Source organism: Cyprinus carpio, chromosome B17 (genome assembly GCF_018340385.1).
Source record: "Cyprinus carpio isolate SPL01 chromosome B17, ASM1834038v1, whole genome shotgun sequence".
Lineage (NCBI taxonomy): Eukaryota > Metazoa > Chordata > Actinopteri > Cypriniformes > Cyprinidae > Cyprinus > Cyprinus carpio.
In genome coordinates this window covers 970,112-993,952 of record NC_056613.1, presented here as the reverse complement: position 1 = coordinate 993,952, position 23,841 = coordinate 970,112, and the positions used below count along the sequence as shown (strand labels likewise).

The window sequence follows — 23,841 nt, the reverse complement described above, 5'->3', positions numbered from 1 at the left end:
CACTGGCAAAAATGTCTGTTTCATGTGTTTCTGTTGAATGGCAGCCCCAAACAGCAAAGCCAAAATGGCAGGAATATTGCCCGATCAATATTCGGGGACGGCTCTTTTTGACTGAGACTCTGGAGAAATATCCTGTAAGTGTCTCTGTCCCTCATGCATCTGTGCTCTGTTTTCAGCCGGTGTTCTTTCTGACTGAGGATTATGCTGTGTTTCAGCTTGAGTCCGGGCGCCTTCCAAGCCAAGCCCTCATGAGCTCGTGGAAAGATCCTGATCAAGAACAAGAAATCTCACCCCAAACCCTCAGACGGCAGCACTAAGAAGAAGCTGTCCGAAAGCAGGCGTCCAACACTAACAGTGACTTCATGTCCAGTGTCTTTGAGCCGCTCGTCTCCCAGCGCTGGTCCCAAGAGGTATCACACACTCAAATCTGCATGAATCATCGAGACAGTGCTGAATTAAATAAGATTTAATTCTTTCATTTAAGTCTTTATTATTTTAAATATTTAATTAAATAATTAATAATAAAAAAAAAAATTAAATCATTTAAATGGTAATTTAAATGTCTGACGGTGAAATGTGAAAATATACAAACTGTAGTGCTGCTTTTTTTTAGCATTTATTAATTGTAAATAAAATATAATTGACTTAAATTTTAGTAAATTTGAAAATTGTAAATATATAATATTATAAATTAAAATTTGTTATTTTTAAATAAAATATAAATGTGTATAAATTTGTTGCAAAGTTGTAAATATTCAATATAATATAATAATTTAAAATTTAATTTGTAAATTGTATGTAATTAAAAAATTATATAATATAATATATTATATTATATTATATAATTTATTTTATTTAATATAATATAATATAATAATAATGTATATAATATAATATAATATAATATAATATAATATAATATAATATAATATAATATAATTCCTGTGGGATCCTATAGGATAAGCGGTTTGGAGAATGGATGGGAACATAATATATTATAAAATAATAATAAAAATAATAAATAATAATAAAAAAATCATTAAAATTATATTTTGTAGTTGTAGTTCTAATGTAGAGTTTATAATTTATTGTTATTATACAATATACTGTAATGTTTTGTTATAATTATTTTTGTTATAATTTGTAAATATGCAATAAATAACAAATTAAAAAAATATTTGTAAATAGTAAATAGGCAAATATATAATATATTGCAATTACATTTTGTAAATTGTAAATACAAATAAAATTTTTAATTTGTAGGTGTTTCCCCCCCCCTAAAAAAATTGTAACTATACATAGATATGAAAATTACTACGTGTCCAGTAAAATCACAATACTAAAAACAATCAATTAAATGCATAAATACATCATTGTAAACACAGTAATATAGGTACCTAGTATTGGCCTGAATTGTAAAAAAAATATAATATAATAAAGTAAAATACATATGCTAAATTGGAAAATAAACACAATGTTTATATAAGAAACCTAATTCAGAAAAAATTATTGTAACTTAAAAAAACGATTTCTAAATTGAAAATAAACAATGTTATATAATAAATAATAAAATATTTTTTTATTTGTAACTTTAAAAAATATAATAAACAATTCGGAGCTTTGTTGGTAAAGTGAACTCTGTGGTATTGTGGTAGTTGTTTTCTAGACGGATAACTTGAAAGTTTTGGGAGTAGAAATGAAGACTTGTAAATTTGTTACTTTGACACGTTTTGCCATTGAATATCTGACATTTGACAATCGTGACAGGCGCTAGGGGAAAAGGAATCGAGCCGCCGGAATCCACGGTACATTAAAATCTTTCAAAAGCAGCAGGAAAACCTGTGATGAGTCAACTATTACGGGGTCTGTGCTCACGTCTGTCTTTATCCAAGTAAGAAAGCAGGAGCAGACGCAAGACGTCAGAGGCCGAGGGTCGAGATCGAGTGGAATGACATTTTGAGCATGTGTTTGTGTGGAAGTGAGGGCTCTGAAAGCAGATGTTGAACAGCAGGACTGTGTGGAGTCACCTGTAACACCACAAGCATCACAGCCGTTTCACACGATTCAGGAGAGCGCAGCTAGCAGGACATTAATCAATCAAATAAATATCGTTTATTTGATATTTGATATAATAGATTGATAACATGTAAATAGTAAGAAAAAAAAAAAAAAAATAGTATATAATATATATCATCATAGAATAAGTTAGAGAATGTTGTGGAAAAATGGCTAGATGTTATTGTCAGTAATTCAACCGTCAAATGGTGGTGGTTTTTGTTAAATGTGATGACCAAAATCATCACAATTAAAAGAACCAAAGACTTAAACTAACTGTCAGTCTGTTGCATTGAATTTATTTAATTACACGAGTTTCACGATTTGAGTTGAATTACTGAAATAAATGAACTTTTCCACGACATTCTAATTTATTGAGATGCACCTGTATATTTATGCACAAATGAAATATTTCATAATAATGATGATTATTTTTTTTTTTTGGTAATTATTTAATGATAGATAAAATAATCAATAATGTATATTTACCGCACAATTCCATGTATATTTATTTTATTGGAGAATTGGGGAATAAAGGTTAGTGGGTTAATGATCGATAAATGCATCTCCCATGTCACGGACAATTAATTTACTTTCAAATTATTTATACAAAAAAGAAAAGAGTAAGATATTTCAATGACTACATATAAAAGAGAAACTAAATCGAATTGCATAAATTATTTATATTAGTTATATGTCCAAAGCCAAAAATTACAGTTGTCTAGATGTGTCATTTCTGCAATATTTATTTAAGGATAAATAAATAATGAAATCAATAGAATTTATATTGTGTGCAATAAATAAATCCGATCACCCAAAGCAAAATGAAATTAAATTCATAATCATTGATAGACTAAAAAAAGATACATAATTTAGATTTAATGCACAATCACCCATATATCGATATTATAATAGATATATAATCACTATATAATATATATATATATATTAATATATATATCATAGGTGGGCATATATATAGTATATATGATAGAAGATATAATAATTAGGATATATTAATAATTGCATAAATAATTGAATAAATAATTGATATTTTTGCACAAATGGACCTGGATTAGCCCCTGACATGAAGAGGAGTGTTTTTTCGAGACTGATTGAAAGCAAAAGGGGGAAGAGGTTGTCGAGGATGAGTAAACGATGAGAGTGTTTTTTCATTGGGTGTCTCTTGAGTTTCAGACTCATTGATTCTGCTCTCATCATCATGACGGTCTCTGAGCTCTGCTTCGTTAGACATCTCTCACACCAGCTCTGGCTGTCTTCAGCGCATTCTCCAAATCACTGTTTAAGAGAAACTCAGAAAGTTTGATCCTGTTTTTGTGCTTTAGCGCCTGCAGAGGTGGAGGCTGAGGATGATGAGGATGTGATGGTGTTGTTGTGTTTATGAATGTATGAAGTGGACGAGGTCAGGAAGAGATGATGCCTTAATTTCATAGTATTGATTCATATATTGAATTAGCTTTTATTTGTATATTTTCAGTTTTCATTTTAGTGGAAATTTGAGTAACTTTGTGTGCATTTGTCATTTTAATTTTTCTTTTCTATTTTTAATTTCCATGTAGCTTTTTTTTATTTAGTTTAGTTTTAGTTATTTTAGTACTTTTTAATAAATATAAATAGCCTATTTAATTTTAGCATGTTGCCAATGCAACATTTCTCATTTCAAATTTTTAATAAGCTGTTTATTAAAAATTTATTTTTTTCAGTTAGTTAAGAAGGCAACATTTCTAAATTCTTTTTTTGTAGTTTTTTTTTCAAATTTTTAATAAGCTGTTTATTAAACTTATTTATTTCAGTTAGTTAACAAGGCAATTATTTCTAATATTTTTATGGGCTAAAAAAATTTGCTAATATTCTAATTGTCTTTTTTATTTCTTTTGTTTTTTTCCTATTGTTTTAATTCATAAAACAAATGATGGGTGTGGTAGTTTTTTTTTATAATGTTGTTTGTTTAGTTTTTTGTTAAAAAGTTAATAGTCTCATTTTGAAACTGTATGATTTGGTCCATGAATTTGAGCAAGTTCAATTACTCTGCTTGTTAATAAAATTGTAGATGTGTAACTCGTTGTGTACATGTTTCACCAATGGAGTACAAAATAATGTTTTGCAACTCTTCAAACACACACTTGGGTGAAACGTAGGTGCTCAGCCTTCAGAAAAAATGATGTCCTGGGGGCGCCACGGCTCATGAGCTCAAACACTGAGATGTTTTTGGTGATTTTTCCCCCTTCAGGGTACAGCGGAGTGAAGCCTTTGGGCCACGTGAAGAAAATGTCCACAGCTGGTCAAGGGGCTACACTCCAGGCCCAAAACCAGTTCCACATCGTTTTGAGATTAGGTCCCCAGAGTTAGTTTTGTGAGTGACGCGCAGATGATGAGATCACGAGTTCGGAGAACCATTTGCCAAGAGATCACAACAAAACCGAACACACACTGATTCAAACCGAGATCTGGTTGGTTTTGTGATTATATGAAGAATGGTTCTGCTTTTTGAAGATCTGATTCAAACCAGAGTGGTCTGCTTTCAGAGAGCAAACGCAGTTATTCGTCGAGCATGAGGTACCTAAAATAATCAAACACAGCCTCACATATTGCTTGACGCGAGGAGACGGAGGCAACCCAGACAAGAGCATCTATTATTCATAGGGCAAAAATGATACTTATGACACTAAATAATACAAATCTGTACATTGAAGATTTCAGAACAGATATCTGGACTCATGCCCCGGCTGTTTGCAAGTCTCCAGAAAGCCATTTAATAGTTTTTGTGTGAGACAACGGTACTTGAAATGTTAAGATGTTTATTCACTAAAATATATGCTCTAAGCATAATCACAAACGGAAAAAAAAGGGAACGGATATTATATATTTAGATGTTATAAAGGACCGTAAAGTATGGTGTCATGTTGACCTGAATGCACCCCGGAACATCGCATTTGTTTATTATCGTGGGAGAATCGTCCTTTTTATAGCTTTTTTTTGACAATCAAGTGCATAAATATTTTAGATTTTTAATTTAATATAATTGAAATGTAGGCGCGTATTTTTTATTTTTTTGCCTTGCCTTTTTTTTTTATATATATAAAAGATATTGTATGTTATATTTTTTTGTTTTTTGGGTGTTCAGTTTAGATTCCTAAATTCATATGTATATTTTGATGCCTAGTTTTTTTATATATATAAAAAAAAAAAAAACAATGATGCTGAAAAGTGAAAACACATTGTTTTAACAGAAAACGATAATGAATAACACGTATCATTTAAAATTTAAAAGATAACATTCTAGATACATTGTTATAAATTATAAATAAGGTATATATAAAATATAATATGGTTTAAAAAGTAAAAAAAAAAAAAATTTTCCAGAAAAAAAACTACACAATACTAGAAGTTATCATTTAAGAATTAAAAACATTCTAATTTGATGCCCCAATTAATTAGTTATTTTTTTACATAATAAATTATTACATAACAATAGTAAGTACATTTTAATCACATTATATAATTCAATAAAGTATCTAATAAAATATGTATATATATATTTGTAGAAAAACACAAAATATGGTAATTTAACATTTTTTCTAATGTCTATATTTTTTTTTCTAATATCTAGTAAATTTTAAATTTTTCACAGTTTGTAATTTAATATTTTATATTAATAGTTTTTGTCATCAGTAGCAACACTAGGAGATAAATCAATTTAAGTAGATTAAATTAAGTACATTTTTTTTGGGGGTGGATGTATTTTATTATATTATTTTAAGTTAAAGTTTTTTTTGGGGGGGGTTTTATTGTAGTTTGATTATTTATTTAAGTATATGTGTAGTTCGTTATGACGCTCCCTTAACCGTGTGCATGTAGATACAACAAGTTTCAGCTGAGCAGGATTTATCCTAAAGGAACGCGCGTGGATTCCTCCAACTACATGCCGCAGGTCTTCTGGAACGCCGGATGTCAGCTCGTAGCACTCAACTTTCAGACCATCGGTGAGACCATGAATAATGAAGACGCTCTGGGAGAGGCTTGTGACAAATATGCTGTAATATGAAATGTCCACTGTAATCAGACTTTATAGCTGTTGATTTTCTGTCGTCTCTCTCAGATCTGTCCATGCAGCTGAACCTCGGCATGTACGAGTATAACGGGAAGAGCGGCTACAGACTCAAACCAGAGTTCATGAGACGACCGGACAAGCACTTCGACCCCTTCACAGAGAGCACTGTGGACGGCATCGTAGCCAACACCTTATCAGTGAAGGTTAGACATTTTACAGCCCGACTTCCTCAAAAGCAGCTTTCAAAACATTAATAGCTTTTATGGCACATGAGACTGTTGCCAAAACCTTTAGTACCAGGAAACTCGTTTGCAATGCATTATAGCCTCAAAAGCAGCTTTCAAAACATTAATAGCTTTTATGGCACATGAGACTGTTGCCAAAACCATATATATGTTCAATTTTGATGCCTAACTTAGTTTTTCTTCCAGAAAAATGCTAGAAAATTTCTTCTTTAAAAATGCTATAAAAATTATATATATATATATTTTTTTTCAGGTTTGATACCCAAATCTGTTTTTGTTCCAGAAAAATACTATAAAATTGTCATTTATAATTGAAATTTAGGTTCAATTTTGATTTTGTCAAATTAGCTTTTGTTCCAGACAAATACCATAAAAGCTTATATTATTTATAATTTAAATTATATGTTCAGTTCTGAAGCCTGAAATTTTGATTGCAAAATAAATTTTTATCCTGGAAAAATGCCATGAAATTATATAATTTATAATTGGAATTGACAGTATATGTTCAAAATTGATAGCCAAAAAATTATGTAATTTATCATTTAAATTTATGTCTTCAGTTTTGATGACCAAATTATTTTTTTTTCCTTGAAAAATACTATGATATAATTTATAATTCAAATTTATATGTTTAATTTTGATGCCAAAATGTGTTTTTGTATATTAAGAAAATATTTTTTAAATTATATAATTTATCATTTAAATGTGTTTAATTGTTTATATTCCCAAATTTGTTTTGTTCCTGAAAAGTACTATAAAAAGATTAAGTTAAGTAATGATGTAGGCTATTTTATGATTTAAATTTGTTTAATTGTTTATATGCCTAAATTTGTTAAAATGATTTAACCATTATCTAAAAGATAATGTTCCCTTATCACTGCACAATTTTCCACACCACCTGTCAAGCACATCTTAGCAGCTAACATACACTCATTCTCATCCTTCTCTTCACTCTCTGAGGCAGAAGTCTCCAAACTTTCTAATCATCCTACTGCTTTTCCGTTTGATCCTATTCCATCTCCTTCAAGCCATTTCTCCTGCAGTTGTACCTGCACTCAATCACATCATTAACACATCCCTTCACACTGGTGTTTTTCCCTCAGCATTTAGACAGGCTCGTATAACCCCACTACTTAAGAAACCCACCCTTAACCCATCTCTCTTAGAGAACTAACAGATCTGTTTCCTTTCTTCCTTTCACTGCAAAAACACTTGAACGAGTTGTTCAACCACACCGAACAACCTCCTCAACACAACCAGTCTGGTTTCAGAAGTGGACATTCAACTGAGACTGCTTTGCACTCAGTTGTTGAAGCCCTAAGAGTGGCAAGAACAGATTCAAAATCTTTAATACTTATCTTGCTGGATCTGTCCGCTGTTTTTGACACTGTTAGCCACCAGATCCTCCTGTCAACCCTATTGGCAAAGGGCATCTCAGGAACCGCACTCCAGTGGTTTGAGTATTACCTCTCAGATAGGTCCTTTAAGGTATCTTGGAAAGGTGAAGTGTCTAAGTCGCAACATCTAATTACTGGGGTTCCTCAGGGCTCAGTTCTTGGACCACTTCTCTTCTCTGTCTACATGGCTTCATTAGGTTCTGTCATTTAGAAACATAGCTTTTCATATTACTGCTATGCTGATGACACTCAGCTCTACCTCTCATTCCATCCTGATGATCCGACGATAGCTGCTCGCATCTCAGCTTGTCTAACAGACATTTCTTGCTGGATGAAGGACCATCACCTTCAACTCAACGTTGCCAAGACAGAACTGATTGTGGTTCCATATAACCCATCCTTTCATCACAATTTCACCATCCAAACCTTGGAGTTATGATTGTTGATCAGCTGACTTTCTCAGACCACATTGCTAAAACTGTCCGGTGCTGCAGGTTTGCTTTATTCAACATTAAGAAGATCAGGCCCTTTCTTTCAGAACATGCTTCACAACTCCTTGTTCAAGCTCTTGTTCTGTCCAGGCTGGACTATTGCAGTGCTCTCTTGGCAGGTCTTCCAGCCAGTTCTATCAAATCTTTATAATTATCCAGAATGCGGCAGCAAGATTCATTTTTAATGAGCTGAAAAGAATGCATGTCACACCTCTGTTTATCAATTTGCACTGGCTACCAATAGCTGCTCGCATAAAATTCAAGGCATAAATGTTTGCATACAAAACCACCAGTGGCTCTGCACCCCTTTACCTAAATTCATTACTTCAGACTTAAGTATCCTCTAGGAGCTTGCGTACTGCAAGTGAATGTCAATTAATTGTGCCATCTCAAAGAGTCACAAAATCACTTACACTGACTTTTATATTAACTGTTCCCTCCTGGTGGAATGACCTGCCCAACTCAATCCCAGCAGCTGAGTCGTTAGCCATCTTCAAGAAACAACTAAAAACACATCTCTTCCATCTTTATTTGACACTCTAACTCTAGCACTCTCTGTTATTATCCTATTCTTAAAAAAAGACTTTTAGACTTGGACTTCATTCATTTACTAACTGCTTGTTTACTTAAACAACAACAACAAAACTTGCTATGTGTACTGCATTAAGCTAACTGAGACTTGCTATAGCACTTGCATATCATTACTCTTTTGTTGATTTTGCTGCCATTGTCCTCATTTTTGTCTGCTAAATGATTAAATGTAATGTAAACCATGTTTTTTTGTATAACCAGAGTTTTACTACAAATACCATGGTTAAACTATGGTTAGTGTAGCAAAACCATAGTTAATATTTGGTCCCATGTTTTTTTTTTTTTTTTTTTTTTTTTTGAGTAAAACCATGGTTAATTTTTGTAAGGGATGTGTTGCCAGGACACATACAGTACTTTTTGATGAATATAGAGATGCAGTTTTGATTGCTTTATGATAAACAGATCTTTAGATAGTTTCCATGTACTTGTCTAGACCAACTTTGAATAATGAAAAGACAAGTTTAGAGCCAGACTTTTTGTATGCATGTAAAACAGTTTAATTAAGTTATATTTTCCTGTTCTCTTTTTAAAAAAGAAATCCAAAGAAAACTAAAGTTTCCAAAGTCAGACATTGCTTGTTATGATTTTCAAGGGTGTAGAATTTAGTAGAGATGCTCTGCCATGTCCCTGCCAATATTTTAGAGACTAAATTGTCCCTAGCAATAATTTTGATCAAAATGTTGTTAAATGGCTGTTGTTTGTGGTTATGTCCCCACCAATGTCAAAATCAAACCTATGCCCTTGATGTATTGTCACTGTATACTGGTTTCCTGAGATCTGGTTATGTGTTTATATGTCACTGTATACTGGTTTCCTGAGCTCTGGTTATGTGTTTATATGTCGTCTATATCTCGATGTCTCTTCAGATCATATCAGGACAGTTTCTGACTGACAAGAAGGTGGGCGTTTATGTGGAGATTGACATGTTTGGACTCCCCGTTGACACGAGACGAAAAGCTTTCAAGACAAAGACGTCCCAGAGCAACGCCATCAACCCTGTGTGGGACGAGGAGCCCATCGTCTTCAAAAAAGTACGGCTGTTTCTGTAAGCGTTCTTCAGTTGCTCGGAGAGCGTGAATCAATAACGGTGTTGTTTATGGGTCAGGTGGTTTTGCCCACACTGGCGTCCCTCAGGATAGCCGTGTATGAAGAGGGCGGCAAGTTCATCGGCCATCGCATCATCCCCGTCTCAGCCATTCGTCCGGGTGAGAATCAGTCTGAGCCACTGGATTTATAGACTCTTTTCAGCCTGAAATGTGCTGTTGTTTATGTTTTTATGAACAGTGATGATGTCATCACAGTAATTTCATACTGACATATGATCAGTATTTTCTTTCTTACATTTTATTTAACCTTTACATTGCAAAGACAGTGTTGCATTAAGGGCCATGGTGACAAACCTGCATTTCATGAATACAGATTCAACCAGGGGTTTTCAACCTTTCTGAGTTGAAAACCTCCTCCATATAGGTTAAAAGATGACAAAGCGTCTTGTTTTCAAGTTTCATTCATTAACAGAAACCGGGAAGTATTGATGGGACACAGATGTGGCCATTAAGAATGCACATTTTATCTTGTGTAGCATTATGTATATAATTATGATTAATGACTAAATTTTCATTTTGGGGTGGAGTATCCCTTTAATGTGACGTGACAGATCGCTGTATTCGTCTAATTTATAGCGGCATGAGAATCAATCATCTTTTCGATCACAATGATTACATTCGTTTCATTATACTGTTTTTTTCATGCCTTCTGATGTATAACTTGTAATAAAGGGGAAAAACACACTAATTTATAGCGGCATGAACACATCAAATTGATTAACTGTGAGCTATTGTGATTCAAGAATTGTTCTTCAATTAAAAAAAAATAGTTATTGAAGGTAATATTGATAGTTGTTTAGTTTACATTTTGATTTTATGTGCTATAATGTATATATAGTTGTATTTTTTTCTTTTATTCTATTGTACTGTGAGGGAATATAAAAATGATTTCAGTTTAATTGGATTTTATGTGATTTTTTTTAGCATTTAATTTAGTGCTAGATTATTTTAATAATTTATTATTATTACTATTATTTTTATTATAGTTGTGCTTCTATTGTATTGTGTTGTGAGGGGGAAGTAAAATATAATTTCAGTTGATTTTATGCTTTTTAGCATTGTTATAAAGATTAAAGTTATTAAGATGACATTATTTTAATATATTATATAATAGTAATGTTTTATATTACTTATTATTATTATTATAATATGCACAGCACAATAATTTTACATATGAAAATGCCACGATTATAGACTTTTTTATGTTTTTGGTATTTTTTTTATGATTTTTAGTATTCTTAATTTGGGTTTTTAGTATTGTTATTAGTGTTTTTATTATTTTTATTAATATTAATTGCATTGTATTGTATTGTATTGTTTTACTGCAAGACATTTTGCGACATGAAAATGCAGGTTTGGTTAAATGTTTTTCTTTTATTTGCTAAAACATAATTTTGCCATATTCTCACAGGTTATCGTTACATCGGATTGAGAAATGAAAAGAATCAAGCACTGACTCTTCCTGCTATATTTGTGTATATCGAGGTGAAAGACTATGTTCCTGATACATTCGCCGGTAAGAAATGAATTACTTTAATCATCTGCCACCTGGAACAGCTTTCATTCTCGTTTTAGGATCTCGCACTTTAAAAAAACAAAAACAAAACAATAAACGTACCATAGGATTACTGTGGTGTGCTGTGAAAAATAACCTCTCTAGTAGCAATATGACCACCATTGGTAAATATGAAGTAAACCTCACAAACAGGCCTGGATCCATACTTAAGGAATCACATTTTGCATTAAAAAAAAGACCATCGGCCTTCTTTGAATTATTTACCAAATATGTGACATACTTAATTTTATTTGGTGTGAATTAATGACTAAAAATCATTCAGTACTACGGTATATATCTAAGTACCGTGGTATTACCGTCTACTGCCTTCCCTGTACCACAGTGTTTTTTGTGAGGAGCGTTTCTATCTGTATCCCAGCGGCCCTCATTGGTCCTCCTTTGGATCTTGAATCTATAAGACGAGGGATTGTGGGACAGATCGAAGTCTCCAGTACCCAGAATGCACCTGTTGGTGTTGTGCTTTAGTTAAGAGGTGTTAAACCAGAGAGGAACGACAGCACTGACCTCCTCAGCAGCGTTTCACACGTTTGTTTGGTCTGACTGCATTCCCAACACAATCACTTCAGCAAAGCTAATCAATGATTGAAGGCAAAGAAATAGGCTAAATTTGTAATTTTCTTTAATTAAAAAAAGAAAAAAAGAAATGTTGCTTTATTAAAGTCTCATGAAAAAAGTGACTTCATTTATGAAAACTGTTAAAGTTATAAATGCGGCATCATTTACTCAAATGCAAATATGTATTTGAATATTATATCAAAAGTGATGTAGACCCAACAGATGTCAGATGTTTTATTTTATGTAAATTAGATCAAATAATTGTTTATAATAGTCACTTTTAGTTCATCATTAGAGAATGTTGAATATAACTATTTGTTTATGTAAATGAAGGTGATTTTTTATTTTTATTTTTATTTTTTAAGATATTTCCTATAAAATGCCAAGAAATAAATATTTTCCAAAATGTCTCTTAAGGCTTTCCACTTGTACTAAAGCTTCAGAAATTATGTATGAGCAAATTAAAAGAGGCAAACCAATGCTAATGGTCATATAAAAGTTATTTGAAGTTGCAAAAAACCTATAATGATGTAAACGAAAACGAGATGATATGAAAATGTAAAAACTAAACAAAAAATCCTGTGTCCAAATTAAATCAAATATAATATTCTATTATGTTTTTTTGATGATGTGGTAGTAAAAGTTTCAAAGTTTGCAAAATACTGTTGTGAAAAAATTAAATTGTTAACTAAATTCTAAAGTCATTATATAATAATCAAATTAATGTCTTTTCATTTCTAAGTGGCTATTATTTGGGCTGTTTTTGAATGGTTTAAAGTTGCAAAATATTTGGGAAAAAGTATTGTAACTTTAGCAACTTGTTTAACTGTAAATATTAAATGCTACAATAATATTTAACATCAAAAAATTATTCTATATTATTTTTTAATTTGACTATTATTTGCATCTTTTTTAAAGATTGTTAAGTCGATAAAAAAATGGGAAAAAGTTATTATTGTTAACCTAAAATGCTAAAGTACAAAACAAATGAAATATCATAGCAATTTAATCTTTAGCTCTACTTGGATTTTAAGCTAATGATTTGGATGTTTTTAAGGTTAAAATGTTAAACTTGCCAAAATATTTGTGAAAAAAGTTATTGTTACTAGAAAACTGTGAATGTTAACTAAATTAAAATGCTGTGAAATAATATATGCAGGCAATAAATATTAATTTTTTAACTTTGTTCGATTAGATTTTGGATGTTATTATTATATATTGATATAGGTATTATTATTATTATTATTATTTTATTATTATTATTAAGGTCGAAAAAAAAGTAAAAAAAAAATGTTATAATGTAACTAAAATGCTAATTTAAAGACATATATAAAATGAAAATATAATGCTTTTAATATTATGGCTCTTATTGGATGTTTTAAAGGTTGAAATGATTAACAGTTGCAAAAAATTGTAAAAAAAAGTGTATTGTTAATGAACACTGTGCGTTGTTAAACTAAATTAAATGCTAAAATTCATATAATAAAATAAAATAAAAAAATAATTAATATCTAGACATCTATATAATATATATATATATAATTATATATATTAGATATATATATATAAGATAATATAGCTATATACACGGCGAGCAATAGGCTCTCGGATGGCGCCGACAGACGGCTGCTTTAGTGCTTGGCTCTCAGTGGTTGTACTGTTTTGGTCTCGTTTTCCTGTTTTTTGTTTTGACAAACAACGATCAGTTTCACCAGGGAAGAACTGCCTCGAACATTCGGGAAGAAATACACCACAAGATCTTACCGGATTCAATTATTTCAACGTTTTACTGAACGTTGTTGTCGGCGGTAAGCAGCGGCGCTGATCAAACCGCTTCAGGACGCGGCAACGGGGGGATGGAAGCGGAGCTGGCGCGCTAGGTCGACTCCGGGGAAGCTGCGGATTCGAACGCCGGTTGCTACGCATCCATCTGGCAAATCTCCGCTCTCTACCCAACAAAACGACGCGAAATTCTTCTGGCCTCTCGGACAAATAAGGATTTCTCACACTCTGCTGCTCTGTGTTTCACGGAAACCTGGCCAATGACGCCAATACGCCGGGACAGTGCGCTCAAGTCTGCCGGGATTTTCAGCTGTTCAGAGCGGAGAGCGACGCCAGAAGTCAACGGGGCCATCGCGCGGCCGGCGGGACATGGCTTTTACATTCGATGCAACGGTGGTGTCCGATGTAACTTGGTTAGCTGTTGAAGTGGAACAGCGCGTCTTCCCGAAACATTTAATTAACTGCAGAGGACGTTAGGTATGCCTCACCTACCGCACCTCGCGGTACGTTTCACTCGTTCATTCTGGTGAGTGGCCAATATCGCCTTCCGCAAGAGCAAGTACAGTGGGCTTACAGAAACTCGCGACAAGATTACAGAGGGACAGAAACCAACAAAAGGAAAAAACACACACTGTTTAATCACATCTTGGGGTACTTTAATTAAAGCCAACTCATTCCGTGAACCTGCCAAAAAATACAGACAGAACTTACATGTCCCATCAGACGACAGTAAATATGGTATCACTGTACACACACATAAAGATGCATATCACTCTGTTCCAACGAGGCAGCTTGGGGGGAACGTAGATCACTGTCTGGTTTCATCTTATACAACTTACACGGCTAGAAAAAAACTTAAATTGCTAAACCTGAGTAAAGACTTAAAGAGATGGCAACGTAAACAGATTCAGGGATGTTACCAGGCTGTTGTGACCTCACTGATTGGAGTGTTTTTTGAAAGCTGCTTACCACCATTGGACGAACTCACAGAGGGGAAAAAAAACCGTTAACTCATATATTAGTTTTTGGAGATATATACATGTCCTACCAGGACTTATTTAACATGTCAAAAACAATGATAATATGGTGTTACAGCAATAAAACTCAGACATCTTCGTCAGGCCAAAGAGGGATGGATGCCTACAGAAATGGGGACCAAGAGTCTGTACAACAGGCCAGAGAGGAAACCCACTGAACAAAGAGATTAGAGCGGCTTATATTCTCACCTCCTTCTTCCGTTTCGCCTACGCTTAAAAAGTTGGAAGACAGTTTACTTCCAACGAATCAACTTCAGTGTGGAGTGGACTGAGAGCCACTCACTATTACAAGACACCATACCTCTGCACTGAGGGCTATCAACGACTTGTTAACGACCTGAATGAGTTTTATTGGAGATTTGAAACCCCCAACACCCATTCTGACCAATCTCTCTAACACAACAGTTAAACACTCGCCTGAATCACCTATCCACACCTCCTGCTTTCAAATCTGTGAAGATGATGTGCGCGCAGGTCTTCAGGAAGATATGCAAAAAGAAAAAGAAAAAAAGACCAGGCCCAGATGGCCGTTTACACCAGCCTGTTTGAAAACCGTGCCTGACCAAGCTGGCCCCCATACTTTTCACAGATCTTCAAAACAGATCTCTGGAGTTGGTGTGAAGTAGCCTTCCTGTTTCAAACGCTCCACCATCATCCCCATTCCAAAAGAAGAAACCCAAGATCTACAGGGACTTAAACGACTACAGACCTGTTGCTCTTAACATCTGTCGTCATGAAGTCGTTGATAAAAAAACTGGTTCTGGCTATCTGAAGGACATCAACTGGACCCTTACTGGACCCCCTGCAGTTTGACTAAAATTACGAGCAATACAGTCTGGGATGATGCAATCAACATGGGATTGCATCCTGCAACATACTGGAACAAAAAAGGGGGATTATGTGAGGATCCGTTTGTGGACTTCAGTTCGGTTTCAACACCATCATCCCAAAGCTTCAGACCAAACTGACCCATGTCCTAATAATCTGTAAGCGGATTCACCAGGCTTTCTGGGACAGATAGGCAGCTAGGGAGATGGGGAAATTCATGTCAACAGCTGCTCCATCCAACACCTTTGCCACTTGTGTTCTCTTGATGCTCTTTCGCTGTAATGGCACCAACGATCTGCCACATCAAAAGACACCTTTGTAACTCTAGACGTGTGTCTCATCCGGACGGCACGTGTGGACGCTCTGCTTACAGACAAGCGGTTGAGGTGCTGGCGCTGGTGCAGTCTCAAACAAAACCTGGAGCTGAACACGCTCAGTGGGAGATGTCGTGGATCAGAAGAAACCCCCTGCACTCCACATCACCATCATGATTACAGCCACTTGCCCTGCAGTGGAGTCATATCAGATTCCAACCACCATCTCTCAGGCGGCGCAATCAAACATTGACTCCATTGTTTAAAAAGGCCCACCAAGAGGCCTGTACTTCCTGCGCCAGTTCTGGAGAGGGAGTTTAACCACCAACAGGAGCTGCTCGAACAACAGTTCGACTCAGCCGTCATGAGTCTCCTGTGCACTTCAATGAACTGTGTTGGTTTGGAGCTACAAATAGAATCATGAATGACTACAGAGAACGGTTCGGACTGCTGAAAGGATATTTACTCCCCTGCCCACCCTCAAGAACTGTATACATCCAGAGTGAGGAAAAGGGCTCTAATCACTATGATCCCTCACACCCAAGTTACCCATCTTTGCAGACTCTTTGCCATCTGAGCCTGGCGCTTCAGAGCCGCAAAATACCAGGACAGTCAGGCACAAGCAACAGTTTCTTTCCCCAGGCAATCTACCTCATTGAACAGTTAAAAGGTTCCCACTTATACAATAAAAAATGGGCAATATCCTTAATTTATTTGGTTACCCCTTTCTCTAGTACTTCCCTGCATCTTACTCAATCCAATTACAGTATCATTTATAGCACACTTGTTTCTAACACGTATGTATCTGCAAAGGGTTTTTATTTTTTATTTTTGGACTGGGTTGTTGTGTATTTTGGGTACTGGACAGCTGATGTTCACTAAAACAAATTCCTTGTATGCGCAAGAATACTGGCAATATAACGCTCTTTATGAGTGCTGATTTGATTCTGATTATATATATATTTTTTTTTTTTTTTTTTTACTATTATTTGGAGTGGTTTTATTTTTAGTTGTGAAAACGTTATTATTGTTAACTAAAAATGCAAGCCACATGAAATAAAAATGCCCATATTGTCTGAATTTCGTTTCGATTATTTGTAAATGCTTTTTGAAAGGTTTGACAGTTGCAAAATGTGGTGAAATAGTAAAACAAGTGTCTATTGTTACAACCAAAAGCTGCTAAAAATGTTAATAAAACTGAAATACGTATTTCATAAATAACATCAAATATAACATTTTTGACTTTCTTGATGTTTTTGCAAGTGCTCTAGAGTGTGTTTGCAGGGCATGGAATAACGGTGTGTGTTTCGTTGCCATCAGATGTCATCAGCTCTGTCCCACCCCCAATACGGTCAACCTGATGGAGCAGAGGTCCAAACAGCTGGCGGCGCTCACTCTAGAGGAGGGAGAAGAGGAGAAAGGACAAGCACCATAAGGATGGTAGAGAAGTCTACAGATCTCCAGGCGTTGAATGAGTCTCAGATGAATATGAGCATCAGATAGCAGCTGATTACTTCACTAATGTCATCTGAAGCTCTTACTCACATCACTGTCTCTGTGAACGGAAGTCGTTTGTTAATAATTAGTCGTTTTCATGCAGTAACGGTCTGTCTCTGTGAAGCTGAACAGTATCGGAGGTTTTGATGATGAAGTGTGTTGTTCTCCAGGTGGATCCTGGTGTTGAAAACCCTTCGGAGGTTAAAAGCGAGCCCAAACCCGTCCCGGTTGAGAACGGATTGAGTCACACGCCCAGCGCCGCTCCGAAACCCGCGTCCCAGATCAGCCCACAGCCGCAGTCCACAGGTCAGAGCTTCACACAGCTGATACCGGGATATAAACCCATACCAATCCACTGCTAATCCAAACCTGCTGATGAGGATTACTGCATATGCATGAATCTTCTCTGATGAGATTTTATCCTGTTATGATTCAGGCTCAACCAAACCAGCGGCAAAGACTGAAGATCTGATTCAGAGCGTCCTCACCGGTCAGTAACCCACTGTTAAACAGATCCAGTGGCTTTTTATTGCTCCAAACTTTCAAAGAGTTTTAATTCAGTAACATCACAATTTGAAATAACTTGCCATGGTTTATTTATTCTGTCGTTTTATTTTTATATGTAGTAATATATCATTTTAATTTATATTATTAATTAAATTGCATTGTATTATTATTATTTTTTACTTTTTTAAATTTTGTAATTTTGTAATTATACACATAGAATATAATAATAATACAAATAATATAATAAACAAACTATGACAGCATAGTTAATTAAAATTAATTAAAATACAAAAAGAATACAGAACTATAATGCATTTTCTATACACATAAAAGAGCCTAAAACAAACCATGGCAGGCTATTTAAAAAGTTTTATTATTTATTTTATTTTTTTTTATTTTATTTTATTTTATTTTATTTTATTTTATTTTATTTTATTTTATTTTATTTTATTTATTTATTTATTTATTTATTTAATTTTATTATGGCATTGTGTAATATATAATTTTGTTTGATATGGTATATAAAACAATATTATTTTGTTTCATATTATATTATTATATACAATAATGTTATTATATACAATATTATTTGTTTGTTTATTTGTTTGTTGTTTTTTAAATTAACAATCAAAAATATTTTGAGTAATATATCAAGCGGCATATATATATATATATATATATATATATATATATATATATAGCAATATTATATAAAAATAACATTGCTATATTATGTTAATATATATAATTTAGATACATTATATTATATTATATTGTATATATCAAATTATTGATATTATTTATGTTAATATGTTAGGTGTGTGTTTGTGTGTGTGTAACAATGTTATATAAAAATAACATTGGTATATTATATTATGTTAATATATTAAGTATGTAGTTTATATATAATAAATGTATGTTACTGTAGACATAGACAAAAAAAAAATGAATAAACAAACCATGACAGGTTATTTTAAATAAGATCAAAATATATTAAAATGCTAAAAATACAGAAACAAATAAAAAAATTGCACAATCCAGTCAAGTGTGCAATGTAAATGATGACTGTATCTTCAGAGAAGCTGTATTTTGCTTATTTTACGTGAGAAATAAACACACACACAGCCACAGGTTGTGTTTTATTAGGTAGCCGTTGAGTTTCAATCATTTTGAATGCACTGTAAATTATTGAAACATTTCTGATGTACAGCTTCAGAAAATCCATCGACATGAGCCTCAGAAAAGGTTAATAAAATATGGAGGTGATGGTGATATTATAAAATCTAATTTTACAGTCCGTGAAACCTGTGTTTCAGAGATGGAGGCGCAAACCGTCGAGGAGCTCAAACAGCAGAAGGGCTTCGTCCGAGAGCAGAGACGACACTATAAAGAGATGAAGGACCTGGTGAAGAAACACCACAAGAAGACCACCGAGATGATCAAGGAGCACACGGCCAAATACAACGAGATCCAGCACGACTACCTGCGCAAACGGGCCGTCCTGCTGAAGTCTGCCAAACGAGACGGTAAGAAGAGGTAGGTATGTCCGCTGGTCCAGTCACTGTGGGTTTGAGAGGAGGAACGTCAGGAGAACCAGCTGTTACTTTCCTTTATTGTCCACAAGTGAAAATTTGTCTTTGGCTTCACAACACATTATAACAAGACCAAAAAATGCTAAAAGCATTTAGAAAAAAAAATAAAAATACAATAGACTCAGCATGCGCATATGTGACCCTGCACCACAAAACCAATGCACATCATCTGAAAGCTGAATAAATAATCTTTCCATTGATGTATGGTTTGTTAGGAGGACAATATTTAACTATTTGAAAATCTGGAATCTGAGGGTGCAAAAAAATCTAAATATTGAGAAAATCATCTTTAAAGTTGTTCAAATGAAGTCCTTAGCAATGCATATTACTAATCAAAAATTACGTTTTAATATACTTATGGTAGGAAATGTACTAAATATCTTCATGGAACATGTTCTTTACTTAATATCCTAATGATTTTTGACATAAAAGAAAAATCAATAATTTTGTCCCATACTATGTATTGTTGGCTATTGCTACAAATATACCCCAGAGACTTAACACTGCTTTTGTGCTCCAGGGTCACATATACATATACATTCCCATATGTACATATATTTGCATACATATTAAACATGTTTAATTGCTCGGTTGTCTAAAATATCACCCTGATGGCAACAACTGAAACTGGCAGTGCAAGGGGTGTAGCGAATGCTTTATAAGAGCGAAAGCTTCTTGTTTAAGTTCAGCTGTATAAATATGATTGAATTGTTTTGTGTGTGTCTCGTCAGGTGTTTGTCGTCCAGTCCTGAACACGGACCCTCGTTCTTCGAGCAGGAACTGGCCAATCTGGATCAGGACAGCGGACAGAAACTCTCCGAACTCAAAGAACAGCAGCAGCAGCAGCTCCTCAATCTGCGTCAGGAGCAGTATTACAGCGAGAAATATCTGAAGAAAGAGCACATCAAACAGGTCCGATCACACATGCAAATCCAGAAAAACATTCTGCTGAAAAAACAAGAGTTTTAAAGAGTTACATTTTTAATTGAAAAAAAATTGAGTAAATATAAGTAGATAAAAATGTTTGTCAAGACAAACTTTAAGTTGGCTTGAGAAAGCCTGACCAGAAAGTTTGAAAAAGTTTGAAAAGTTTAAGTTTAAAATGTTTAGGTTTAAAAAGTTTTGTGACGTTTTCAGTCTGAAATAGTTTGAAGTTTAAAGTAGTTTTAAAAGCTTAAAGTTTGATAGATAGATAGAGTCTTAGATAGTTTGATGTTTAGATTTGTTTTTTTATCTTAAAGATAGATAGATAGATAGACGCTAAGGTCCTCAGATTCTTATAGATAGATAGATAGATAGATAGATAGATAGATAGATAGATAGATAGATAGATAGATAGATAGATTTAGCTCTCTTATAGATAGGATAGATAGATAGATAGATAGATAGATAGATAGACAGATAGATAGATAGATAGATAGATAGATAGATAGATAGATAGATAGATAGATTTAGCTCTTTATAGATAGATAGATAGATAGATAGATAGATAGATAGATAGATAGATTTAGCTCTTTATAGATAGATAGATAGATAGATAGATAGATAGATAGATTTTAGCTCTTTATAGATAGATATGCGGTGTTGATATGCGGTTGCTAGGGTGTTGCTATGCAGTTGCTAGGATACTCTGGGTAGTTGCAAAGGTGTTGCTATGCTGTTGCTAAGGTACCCAGGTCGGTTGCTAGGGTGTTGCTATGCGGTTGCTAGTGTGCCCGGGGTGGTTGCTAAGGTGTTGCTATCTGGTTGGTAGGATAATCTGGGTAGTTGCTAAGGTGTTGCTATGTGGTTGCTAAGGTACCCAGGTCAGTTGGTAGGCTGTTTCTATGTGGTTACTAGGGTGCTTGGGGTAATTGCTAAGGTGCTGCTAGGGTACTTTGGGTGGTTGCTAGGATGTTACTATGTGGTTGCTGGGCTACCTGAAGTGATTTCTAGGGTGTTGCTATGGTACTCAGGCTGTTTGCTCGGTTTTAAAGAGTTAAATTTTTAATTGAAAAAAAAAGTAATTTTGATGATTTTTTAATGTGTTTTATTTATTAAATTCGGAAAATGTAAAACAATACAGAAATGTAATGAATGTATGTAAAATAATTCAGAAAGTGTGTTTATTGTTTCAAAAATAGTATTAATTGATAATAATATTAATTTATAATACAAATAATATTAATTATTCGGATATTAATATATTAATTGTGTATCTGTATGTAGTGTGTGGGAAAATATTATGTAATTAAAATAGATATAATATAAATGATAATAATGTAATCTATCTATCTATCTATCTATCTATATATCTATCTATCTATCTATCTATCTATATATCTATATATCTATATATCTATAAATTAATAAAAATAGTATTGTATATATAATTTAATAATTAATAATTATCAAATAATATAGAGATGTGTGTAATTTGTGAGAGTGTGTATTTGACTTATTTAATGTGAGAAATCAGATCTAAATTATTTAAGCATTTCTGATGTCCAGCTTTAGAAAACCTTTTCATTGTTTTATTTAATGAATCCATCAGAAAGACAGGTGAATTGGTCTGAAAGTGAACTGCTGTGTCTGCAGGTGATCGAGAAGCTGACGGCGATCGCTGAGGAGAGTCAGAGCAACCAAATGAAGAAAATCAAGGAGCTGTGTGAGAAGTGAGTCTGTTATGAATATCACCAGCTTCTTTAATAATTCATAAGGTCATGTCGAGTCACCCTCGCTGTCCTGTCTGTGTTTACAGAGAAAAGAAAGAGCTGAAGAAGAAAATGGACAAGAAGAGACAAGAGAAGATCAATGAAGCCAAATCAAAGGAGAAACACCTGACAGAAGAGTAAGACAACATGCTTATCTTGTGTACCAAATTATGTTTTGGTTTTAGATGAGTATATTGAAGCATATTTGGCCTCTAAACCATATTAAAAAAAAAAATATATATATAAATTAGAATTTTACATGTGTGTTGTGTTTATATATATATATATATATATATATATTATATATATATATATATATATATATATATATATATATATATATATATATATATATATATATAATATATATTTTTATTTAGTTTTTATTATTATTATTATTATTATATAGTATTTTATATATTTAAATTTTATTAGAAATGACACTGTCAAGGTTTTATTCTTATTTATTTTCTTATTTTCTGTGAATGTGTACATAAAAATAAACATATTAAATATTATAGTTATTTTCTCTATACTTTGTGTAATATTACAAAAACATTAATACATTACATGAAATGTATACTATATAATTTATTAAAATAATCATCTAACTAAATGTTCTAATAACTAATAATCTCATATACTTAATAGTCGATATATATGTGCTTGATAAATATTATATATGATTAATATATTATATGTAACAACAAATTAACTAATATAAATTATGTAATATATTTGGATCTAATTTTAAATAATAATCAGCATATTATAATAATATTTTCAGTATATGTGTATGGATATTATAAAAACATTAATAAATTATATTATATGATATATTAATATAAAATAATCATCTTCTAACTAAATGTGAACCTCTTTAGAGAGAGAGAGAGAGAGAGAGAGAGAGAGAGAAAGAGATATTGATATAGAGTGATAGTGTTATAACTAAATGTGAACCTCTTCAGGTTATTTTTTATTAATGTTCTGGGAGGCAATTAAAGGAATGGAATAGAGAGATTTGTATTATTCTTTATAAAACTGTCCTCTAGATGGCAATAAAACACTGTTAAAGAGTCTCCGTCTGATTTCAGGGAGAAGCTGGAGATCAACAGGTCGTATGTGAACGAGGTGGTGCAGCACATCAAGAGGGTAAAACACTTTCTCATCTCTCATCATCAAAACCAGAACAAACACGACTCTTCACACTGTTTGTGTTTTCTGTCACTAGCTGGAAGACGCTCAGACTAAAAGACACGAGAAGCTGGTAGAAACCCATAAGAGCATCCTGCAACAGATATTAGATGAGAAACCCAAGGTAAGAGTTTACTGTGTTTAACTGCAATAACTAATAAAAAAGTACCAAAATGATCAGATTTCTGTCTGTCACCTCATCTGGAACACAGCAGATGATTATTATCACTGTTATTGTTATTGGAGCAGAACTCATCTAGTGTAAATGAGTGCTGACCAATGCTGACCAGAAGGGCACCTAGTGGCAAA

The 23,841-nt window shown here is 33.3% G+C and overlaps 2 protein-coding genes across 2 annotated transcripts in view; both read left to right on the top strand.

Moving 5' to 3' along the window:
* The window catches only part of LOC109084950 (1-phosphatidylinositol 4,5-bisphosphate phosphodiesterase beta-4-like), a 347,521-nt gene that overhangs the window by 269,710 nt on the left and 53,970 nt on the right, over positions 1–23,841 (top strand).
* On the top strand, positions 5,899–11,520 carry LOC122134658 (1-phosphatidylinositol 4,5-bisphosphate phosphodiesterase beta-1-like). The gene is made up of 5 exons (XM_042743162.1): positions 5,899–6,059; positions 6,176–6,330; positions 9,718–9,882; positions 9,957–10,056; positions 11,369–11,520. Exons 1-5 carry the CDS (start codon positions 5,999–6,001, stop codon positions 11,482–11,484), a joined length of 597 nt encoding a protein of 198 aa, XP_042599096.1. The 5' UTR covers positions 5,899–5,998; the 3' UTR covers positions 11,485–11,520.

Bases quoted from the DNA above. Each gene is read 5' to 3' on its own strand.
- LOC122134658 (XM_042743162.1), top strand. From the start codon at position 5,999: ATGCCGCAGGTCTTCTGGAACGCCGGATGTCAGCTCGTAGCACTCAAC. The intron at 6,060-6,175 runs GTGAGACCATGA...CGTCTCTCTCAG, and splicing joins ACTCAACTTTCAGACCATCG to ATCTGTCCATGCAGCTGAAC. The intron at 9,883-9,956 runs GTACGGCTGTTT...TTTATGGGTCAG, and splicing joins AGCCCATCGTCTTCAAAAAA to GTGGTTTTGCCCACACTGGC.